This window comes from Megachile rotundata, chromosome 1 (assembly GCF_050947335.1).
Source record: "Megachile rotundata isolate GNS110a chromosome 1, iyMegRotu1, whole genome shotgun sequence".
Taxonomy (NCBI): Eukaryota; Metazoa; Arthropoda; class Insecta; order Hymenoptera; family Megachilidae; genus Megachile; species Megachile rotundata.
Genome location: NC_134983.1, coordinates 16,698,294 through 16,708,813, shown reverse-complemented (window position 1 = coordinate 16,708,813; position 10,520 = coordinate 16,698,294). Strand labels below are relative to the sequence as shown.

Here is a 10,520-nt window from a genome sequence, read left to right as displayed (position 1 = left end):
AACAAATTCGCAAGTTTCTAAATTTTTCAAGTTATTTCAAAATGAACAAGTTCCCACATGGGATCTTCAAATTTCCAAACAGAAACTTCCTAGGGAAATAAGATTTTTTACCGCACATGTAAAAACCTCCAGAGCTTTGTCCAAAATTCTTCCAAGAAACGAAATGGAGGACTTATTTCTTATTTCCAAAACTTCTTTATTAACATTTACGATTACGTCAGTAGATACATTCTGCTTACTCCATTTTTCCCGTTATCACAAAACATTACGAAATATTTGTACAAAAATCCTCAAGGAATGACCCACTTCTCTATAAAATCACCGACTGAATAAAGATAAGTTTGGGATAAGAATCACATATCAATAAGATTATCGATGGTGCAGCGCAAGGTACAAGGTAAAGTGAAATTAATTAATATGTACTTATACACGTATGAACCTCGAGGTTATACATCAAGATCGTAGGCGACACGCATGTCATCGCGGCTCATTATTGCGAGGCGTTCTGCATCGTCTCGTTCCGATTGCCGGTCACATAATTAGCAAAGCGTTCGCGTAACGGCCGTCTGACCAACACTGACGGCAGATGCGCTTCGCAATCATGCTCGCAGTCATCCTGAAACCATCGGTCAGTATAGTGCCCGTGACACGTTTTATATCGGCCAATGATATCTCGACCTGTTCTCGATCGGGTCACAGCACACATTACGACTTCCTCGGCAGAGCCAGCCAGTCGTGTCGGACAAACTGGAACGAAACGACGAGCCGGTGGCATCGTCGGTGTTCATTTTACACGTCGGTCAGTTTACAAACCGCTCTCGACAACTTTCGAGCGGCAATCGAGATATCGAACCGAAGATATGCCGCTATCGCAAATATTCCACCGATAACTGACCTCGTCGACCAACGGACATCTTCACCGATGTTGAACTTTCGACGATCTGACGTCGATTGATTGGATCAACAAAACTGTTTAGACTCGCAGTCAAACTCCGGCTGGCAAAAATAACGGTTGTCATACAGGAAGACAAAATGTGGTCCGTTCTGCTAATTTTGGCAATAACCGGCGCTATGGGAGAGGTGGTCAATCGTCACGTGGACAACGTGAGTATACAATTAATTTGAAAAATAATTGTTGAAATTCCTCGAGAGGTACTTATGGTTTATTCCATCGATGTTGATTGGAGTATAATTATCTGCTTGAACTAATATTTTATTTATTCGATTTTAACAACTGAGCTTGGTGTTTCATTGAATATTTAATTTAAAATGTTTCGATAACAGTAAACCGACATATAATGTGTACTTAATTTGAAATGAAAAGTAAATAAACAAAATATAAATTAGTACACACATGTATTCTTTATTTTTATGAAAATCAATACTGATTTTAAGGAATGTTAACAAAATGTGTACCAAATAAGAAACTTGTGGAGCGGTCATTTGACCAGTTTGGTAGTTTTAATGTTAGAATTGAATTCATGTCGTGTTTAATTTATAGAAATGATGTTCTAAGTATTAAAGTAACCCTGTGTTTAAATATTTAGAAATTGAAATTACATCTAAGATTTCGGGCAAACCGAATGTTTTTGAAGCTAAATATATTTATGTAGATCTATGGCTATTGAATATTGGCGGTCTGCAGACTCCTTGCAAGTTTTCGAAATTATCAGAAGCTGAGGAGCTCAGATATCGTAGCATGATTTCTTTATATCAGCGTTATTTTAATAACAATGTGAAAATAAGTGCTATTAATAAATGTTATTGTAACAAGATAGAATGTAACTGGTATGAAATGAAGAAGGTATTAGAACTTAAATTCTCAAAGAAATAATCGTAACATTTAATGCGCTGAACGTATTAGAGAATATAGTAGCTTGAAGCGTGAAATTTAGTGAGTTAAATTGATTAACAAGATCAGTAACCTAATCAGAATTGCTGAGTAGGATTAAAGTGTGTTCATTCTGAAGATAGACTTAATTTTTAACTTTGTTATCAATCAAATTTAAAAAGTATTGCAGTTATGAATTTCTCAGTCGTTTCTTTTTAACGAAGCCGTTGAAAACCTTGAAAATTCCTTGTTTTGTACGAAAACCTTGAAAATTCCTTCAGAAGTATTTTGCAATTTCAGAACACAGACGTAAAATTTGGTTTCGAAGTCGATTATACGAACAATCAATTTTTACTCGATGGAAAACCGTTCCGATACGTTTCTGGCAGTTTTCACTACTTCCGGACGCCGAGGCAATATTGGAGAGATCGTTTAAGGAAAATGAGAGCTGCTGGTTTGAATGCCGTGTCGACGTAAGTCAATATTTTCGTATGCACAGATTTAAATTCGTTTGTACGCGTTGCTATTTATAGTCATAATACAGTCGGACCTTGGTAAAAGTCAAATCTTTCGAATTATGTAGTTACGTTGAATGGAGTCTTCATCAACCGGAGGAGGACCAATGGGAGTGGACAGGTGATGCGGATTTAAAGAAATTTATCGAGATTGCTCATGAGGAAGATTTACTCGTTCTTTTGAGACCGGGTCCTTATATTTGTGCGGAAAGAGATTTTGTAAGTATCTTCGAGAAAACAACCCTTTTGCTGTGTGTAATTTTTACCCTTTAATATAACTATTATTAGAATGTAAACTTTAGAAAAAAAAACAAGTAGAAAAACTTGTTTTATTATAATTTATTTTAGTTCCACAGTAAGTTACTCCTTTTATCGTTTAAATTTAATTAAACACATAAAAAGATTAACTTATTACTACAGCAAGTTTATTAATTTTACTGCCCAGTAATAGTAAATAATACTCAAACTAATATTTCTAAAAATTAGTTTAAAATTATTCATAAATCTCGTAAATAGAATTTACAAATTCTAGGAAAATATTTTTAAATTTCCTTTCGCACATTATATTTTCAGGGAGGTCTTCCGTATTGGTTATTGCCACGTGTACCGGTCGACGGACTACGTACAAACAATGAACGTAAGAATATTTCAAAATGTCTTTCGGAATGTGAAAAGGGATATGTCGCAGAATATACTGAAAACAAGTTACACTCTTCAGCTTTCGATATTCGTGTCGCGTAACTATCAACATTTTTTACATTTAAATTGCTTCGTTATCTTACAGAATATATGCAATACGTGGAAGTGTATCTGAACGAAGTACTAGAACGCGTTAAACCGTATCTCAGAGGAAATGGGGGTCCCATAATAATGGTTCAGGTATATCTTTATTTTAAAACTGTGTTCGCAATTTTATTTGGTCGACTAATTAACAAATTTTTAATTGCGATATTTAGGGAATTGTTCTTCGGATTTTATGAAGAATTTGTCCCTTCTTAAAAATTTATCCGTATTTGTCTTATTAAATGAATATCTTTCAAATCAAATTTTATAAAATTCGTCTTATTAAGATTAAAAAGGGTTCATTTTATGAAAATGCCCAACGATTTTAGGTAGAAAACGAGTACGGAAGCTACGGTTGCAGCATGGAATACAAGACTCATCTGCGGGATATAATAAGTGCAAAAGTTGGAACAAAGGCTTTGTTGTACACAACCGATGGTACGGAGGATACTATGCTTCGTTGTGGATCTATACCAAATGTTTATACCACCATCGACTTCGGAGCTAATAGCAATGTGAGGAAAAATTTTGAAACGCTCCGCACTCATCAGCCACGTGTAAGTACCATCTGATAACGAAATACACTATGACTTTGTAAATAACATTCTTTCTACAATAAACACTTGTTGATTATTAATCTCAAGTGGAACAGCTGGTCTTTAATCAATGTTTTATTAATCAAATTTCATTTTTAATTGCCACGAACATTATCGGTTTGATTGTTTAGTTGTTCACTCTCATAATTATTTTCAAGTTTTTAGAAACAGGCTGATCATTATCATTTACACGATAATACATCTTGAAATTTTACATATGTTGCACTTTTTAATTTTCTAGTTTTTTAGTGTTTTAAGTTTTTAGTTTCCTAGTTTTTTAATTTTTTAATTTTTTAATTTTTTAATTTTTTAGTTTTATAGGTTTTTAGTTTTTTAGTTTTTTAGTTTTTTAATTTTATAATTTTCTGATTTTCTAAATTGCAAAGTTTCGTTTTCTAATCGAAAATCTTGTTTCAGGGACCGTTGGTGAATTCCGAATTTTACCCCGGTTGGCTGTCGCACTGGCAAGAACCATTTCAAAGGGTAAAAACCGGAGTAGTCACCAAAAGCTTAGACGAAATATTGTCTATGGGTGCATCAGTCAACATATACATGTTTTATGGCGGTACAAATTTCGCTTACACCTCTGGTTAGTTATTATTAAATTTCTATCAACTATCAATACTAATTTCTACGATATTAAATCACAGTCACGATTCCACAGGTGCTAATGGCGATAGAAACATGTACAATCCACAATTAACTTCCTACGATTATGATGCTCCATTAACGGAAGCAGGTGATCCGACGACAAAGTATTTTGAAATTAGAAACGTCATCTCTAAGGTATTATAAAAAAGAATTATAATAAATCAGAAAACATATGCACATATCAATTGCATGACGTATTAAGAATAAATAATGTATTATTAAAAATGAATTTATTAATATAAATTCTTTAATTTATTTATATAAATTTATTAATATTAAAGTAAATTATATTCTAATTTTTTTGTATTCTAACCCGTTGTCTCATGAAAGTGAAAAGTAGCGCATCAAGTTTTTTTAAAGACTCATTTCTCTCATTTCCGTTATAATAAGTAACTCGCTTTTTACAGTATTTGCCGCTGCCAAACACATCAATTCCATCAGTATCCCCCAAAGGAGATTACGGTTCCGTTCTCCTTTCTCCAGTAGTGAAATTATTAGAACCCTTGGGTGAAGGATTGTTTTCAACCGTAGCAGTGGAAGCACCAGAGCCGTTGACATTCGAAACAGTTGGACTATCTCATTATCTAATGATCTACGAAACCACTTTACCGTCTACTATTTCGGATCCTGCGATCCTGAGTGCTATAGTTCGAGACAGAGCGTTGGTCTACGTTGATAATTATCTGTTTGGAATCTTAAGTCGTACCAGTGAAATACACAGCTTGAACATAAACCCTTATGGACGGAAACTGAAGCTACTGGTTGAAAATCAAGGCCGTTTGAATTTTGGACATGGGCTTTACGATTATAAGGTGGGTCACTGAGGACCTGAAATTTTTCATAGAAACAGAGAACACATTTAGGAATTGAAAAATTTTTGATAGAAACAGAAAACTCAGTCAGTAAAATTGTGCATCTCTTCCCCTTTAAAAATGAAAATATCAATAGAAGAACTTCATAACACAAGTAGCTAAAGACATCCTTATGATTTCTTTTTCTGTATCATTAAAAAAAATTAGCTTTACTACTGACATATACCTAAAAATAAATGTCCCTTTCTTCCAATCAAATGTTTATTTTATTTATTCGTCTTTTTACAGGGAATCTCGAACGTAACTTTTGGAGACGCTACGCTTGGACCCTGGAGAATGGTTGGATATCAATTAGACGACATGAGTGGGGTTAGCGATCTCGAAACGATCACGATAGAAAATGGATTTCTTCGTAACGGTCCAGTAGTTCTTCGTGGAAATTTCTCTGTCTCCGGTGAACCGATGGACACGTACTTGAACACATTCGGTTGGGGCAAAGGGGTGGCTTTCGTGAACGGGCACAACTTAGGTCGATACTGGCCGGTGTCTGGGCCTCAAGTGACCTTGTACGTTCCTGCACCGTTTTTGAAAACGGGTGAAAATGAATTGATAGTGTTGGAACTTGAATACGTACCGAACACGAGGAAAATGAAGTTACAACCTCAACCGATCCTCGATTATAAACCAATACTCGAGCAATGAGAACGTTTAATTGTTCCTTTTGTTACAGAAATCTATTTTCTACGTGTACTTTTTAAGAAAAATAAAGTATGAGTTATTCCATTCCAAATACTGCGTTCCCTTTATTATCTATGTACGATTTAAGTTCTACATTCTTTTGTACATTCGTTATACTTTATTAATTATACCCTTCGTTATACTCTTTTAAAAATTAGAAGCGTCGCAACTTTAATGTAACTTCGAACTGTTCTACGTATGATTTTATGTAAATAACGCTTACAATTATCGGTAATCGTTATCGGTAATTAATCGGTCTCGTTTCACAGGTGACTGATAAAAATTGTATCATAACACGTTTACACTGCGATCATGTTCATTTCGGATAATGTACAGGTATCCAAGAAGTCCAGGAATAAATTGTAGGAAATTGCAAGTGGTTTTTGCTTGCGTCGTCAAATCTGATCGCACTCATTGTTGACACTTTACTTTCTATGTTTGAGTAATTAACAGCACTTCCAATTGTCATATCAGGATCGTGGGACCGTTCGTGCGATCGTAAATTACTGATTAAACAAAACTGTTTTTTGCATGTGGTACAGCGATATGGTCGATTACCTGGAAAAGGAAAACAATCTGTTATTGTTCTTTATATTATATAATCTATTTATTTTTTAACCTTGGGGTGAGGACACTCGTTGGTACCAAAAATCAACTACTAAATGAAGATTGCTAAGTGATAAATTGCAAGGTTTTTTAAGAAATGTTTACGTAAATTTTATCATCCGATTTTTGAAAATAAAAATACTACAAAATAATCCTGAAACTCCACTTTGTCCAGAAATTGACAAAAAGTAACTTAGACCACAATATTTGTTTGGACCTCAAGAAATATTGAACCACAATATTTGTTTCAACCACAAGAAATATTGGACCACAATATTTGTTATTTTAAACCAAACAAGATTATATTGGCACCTTTTTGTATCGATTAAAATGAAAGAAATAAATCACCGTAGAAAAATCTTAATTAAAATATTTCTCGCACGAATATTTTTTAGGATTAATACTTATGAAAAATTAAGGGTTCACAAATTGCATTGTCAACGATGCTTACCAGTGTGTAGTTGCATATGGTGATGTAAAGCTCCAGGTTTACAGAATCCTCGATTGCAAATCAAACACCGCATTGGCCAGTTACCGCTATGGGAATATCCGTGAGCCCTTAAATCCCCGGGGGTTGGAAAAGAGCGACCGCATTCATTGCATTTATGGGGTTTTTCCTACGTACATGTATTCTATTATACTAATACAATATATGCATATTATTCTACTAATACAATAAGTACCCATATAATATTTGAATGATACAAAGTTTCGACTGCAATATTCATTTCTATACATTCCACAAACTATAAATATGAAATAAAAATTTGTGTCGTGAGAATAATGAAAGTAATCGGCTGCGTGAAGACGGATAGATACGTCACATATTTACAGTTATCTTAAAGAACCCCTTAGACTCGCTTTGAAAGCAAAAAGTATTTCAAGGGATTTTACAATATAGTAGCATTCATCCACGTAATAACCTATCTCAAGTTAAAATGGTGGACATGCATTTAAGGCAAAGCAAATAATAATGCAATTGAAGCAGGCAACAATATTAATTTTGAAATGAACAAGATAAAAACCTTATAATGAGTCATTCGATGATAATACAAGTTGGACGAAGCTGTAAAACGTTTTCCACAAATAGGGCATTCGTGTGGACGTTCTCCAGTGTGGATTCTGACGTGCGTGTTCAAGGAACTGCTTGTACTGAACATTTTCCCGCACACTGTACAACCATGTGGTTTTTCGCCTATTCAAACGCATATTTGTATTATATTTTTAAGTTGTATCGTACATTGTATATTAAGATTGTATCGTACATTGTATATTAGGATTGTATTGTACATTGTATATTAAGATTGTATCGTACATTGACTACTAGGAAAATTGTAACATACTATGTACCGCCATTTTCAAAGGATAAAATCATTCTAAAATATTTCACGTTCAGTAAATTGCAAATTTAAAATTTACAATAAATCATTTTTGTTAGTACATACATTGCAAATTCGAAATAGAGTTAAAAATTAATATGAACTGACCTGTATGAGTTCGAAGATGTCTTTTGAGCAAAGAAGGTCTGTCAAAGCTCTTGCCACACGTCTGACATGGCAAACATCTTTGAAACTTCGAAGAACTTATTAAGCTTAACTTCTTCTCGGATCCGCGACAGCTCAAATCTAGAGGCGCATCTTGCACTACTCCACATGCTGCATATTCGGTTAAATTGTAATAAATATAAACATATTCTCAAATTTATAATTGATGATTGGTGTCTAAATCTGTATTAATATTTGATGTACACTTCGAATTGTGATCTTACTAAAACTTTCTCAAAGTCTTTGATTTTTTTATTTTTTCAAGAAATATTTCATCACTGATTCAGTTACTTTTGTGCTAAAATAGTAACTATTAGTTTGTAACTAATGAGAAAGTTGATAGAAACAAACGAAGCATGTTCTAATTAATAAACACTAAATTTATTTTTATGTTAAAATAGTAACTATAAAGTTGGGAACTAATAGGAAATTTTTATCAAAGTAAACTCGTGTTCTAATTGATGAACTTTTAGAAAATTCTAATTGATGGACAGCGTAATTTTTGTAAGTAAATCCGAAGAAACAAAACTGACAGAAGTTACTGAATCTCTTCCATATTTAAATTAAAACAAATGTATGACCCATACTTGGAAAAAGAAGGATTAAAAACGTCAAACTATTTCTTGAAATAATTATTCAAAAAACTTGTATCCTTAAATATTTGACCCTTACCGGACATCACAATTTTTTCAACGTTCTCAAAATGATAAAAAAAATGCACAAAGAACACTAACAACAAAATTTCTCGCACTTGGTCGATGGATCTGGACATGAAGAAGGATAAGCCCGAATTAGATACTCACCACCCCAAACAGATTATAAAGGCGATTACAGGTGACAAAGGGGGTTGTAACCACGAAGGCGCATGTCAGAAGGCGGCGTTTTTACCGGAGGGCGGAGTTTGACGTATACTTATCTTTTGACTTTTGATGATACACAACATCGCAATAAATAGACACGTTACTCAACATACCTTACATACAACTAACCTACTTCTCTATGAATATGGAACCCCATTATCTGCTAAGTTTATTAAAAAAGCAGTTAAACATTTTAAGGACAGTAATACTTGCGTGAAGTTTTCATACGCGCTTTAAAGCTAAAAGTTATTATATTTTGGCAAAAGTAAGTTTCATATCACTATGATCAGTGAACGGTTACAAATACATATTTCAAGATCTTCAGGCAAGTCACTACGACATCGTATTATTGTAATTAAAAAATAGCAGAAATTCATTTTACATGTGGCCTTATTAATGGAAGATGTAACCCCTCAAAGTTTACGAGACTTCATCAATATCTTTCTGAAGTTTATTTGACATTCTGAAATTAAAAATGAACTTGCAAAATGAATAAATAGATGATAAAACATGAATTAATATACACATTAATTATTTACCTTCATGAATGATTTTAAAGAAATTTTGTAAGTGAACATAAAAAACTTGTAAAAGGGTTTTGGTAGTTTTAGTGTTGAAACATGATACCGAGATTGGGGAAGATTTCAATTTTATAATATGGAGGCCCGTTGAAGAAGAATTCTCTTATGTGCAGAATTCTTCATGCGTTGTTATATTCATACCATGTTCAGCTAAATTATCCACTAAATTATCTAGCAATTCCTACGTTCTCGAGTAATTACATTTGCAAATCCCTATATTCCCAAATTCTTGCATACGCAAATTGCAGCAGCCCCAAATCGCTATATCCGCCAATTCCTACATCTCCAAATCTCTATGCTCCTAAATCGCTATGTCCCCAAATTTAGTTATTGCAGTGGATTTTCGTATAACTTTCGCTAAGTCCGTAATTTCTTTCACACATTTTATTTATCGATGAAGCTGCGTTTAAAAAAGATAATTTTCATAACAATACATGTGAAGAGAAGAAACCCCTCGCGTAATTATTTAAATAAATCAACCGATTAATGTAATAAAGCATCGGTTTTTGTTGAATATATGGACGGATACGATAAACTACTTGCATCTTTTATTTTAGTATCGGATGTATTGTCTCGTAATTTCCTAATGGACACAATGAAACTTTTCTATTTTATTCGCTTTTCTTTCGTTATCAATCTATACGACTTGTTATAAAAGAAGCAAGAATTCGCGGACTTTTTTCTAGAATTAATAATGTGCTGTCCCATATCGTACCATCTATTACTTCATCGTACCAACTGGTACCAAGGATGTTAATAGTCCCATACTCCCACGTAAAGTAAAAGTCATGCATACAAATCCTGTAACATTTTTCGTATACGTATACTAACAATTTGTTGATAGAAATTTAAAAAATTAAACATTGATAGTATTCAATTTTTATTTACCTGCAAACACTACAAATTAAATAATCTGTCAAATAAAACGCGGTTGAAACAAATAAAAATTTAAAACTTTGTGAAATTTTGTGAATAAGTATATAAGTAGTATTAATAATGTTAT

At 33.3% G+C, this 10,520-nt stretch overlaps 2 protein-coding genes and 1 long non-coding RNA gene across 3 annotated transcripts; 1 reads left to right on the top strand and 2 right to left on the bottom strand.

Moving 5' to 3' along the window:
* Positions 1–141: 141 nt before the first annotated feature.
* On the bottom strand, positions 142–564 carry LOC143265841 (uncharacterized). The gene is made up of 2 exons (XR_013040610.1): positions 424–564; positions 142–325 (listed from the first exon to the last, which is right to left on the bottom strand). It is a non-coding gene; the product is annotated as an uncharacterized LOC143265841 (long non-coding RNA).
* A 159-nt stretch (positions 565–723) lies between these two features.
* LOC100877705 (beta-galactosidase) lies at positions 724–5,978 on the top strand. Its single transcript, XM_003707130.3, has 10 exons — positions 724–1,104; positions 2,132–2,304; positions 2,415–2,565; positions 2,920–2,983; positions 3,131–3,225; positions 3,459–3,686; positions 4,143–4,314; positions 4,390–4,511; positions 4,784–5,188; positions 5,477–5,978. The coding sequence occupies exons 1-10, from the start codon at positions 1,033–1,035 to the stop codon at positions 5,888–5,890; spliced, it is 1,896 nt and encodes a 631-aa protein (XP_003707178.2). The 5' UTR covers positions 724–1,032; the 3' UTR covers positions 5,891–5,978.
* Positions 5,972–9,093, bottom strand: LOC105663676 (uncharacterized). The gene is made up of 5 exons (XM_012294328.2): positions 9,066–9,093; positions 8,020–8,226; positions 7,558–7,727; positions 6,984–7,149; positions 5,972–6,484 (listed from the first exon to the last, which is right to left on the bottom strand). The coding sequence occupies exons 1-5, from the start codon at positions 9,091–9,093 to the stop codon at positions 6,243–6,245; spliced, it is 813 nt and encodes a 270-aa protein (XP_012149718.2). The 3' UTR covers positions 5,972–6,242.
* Positions 9,094–10,520: the final 1,427 nt, after the last annotated feature.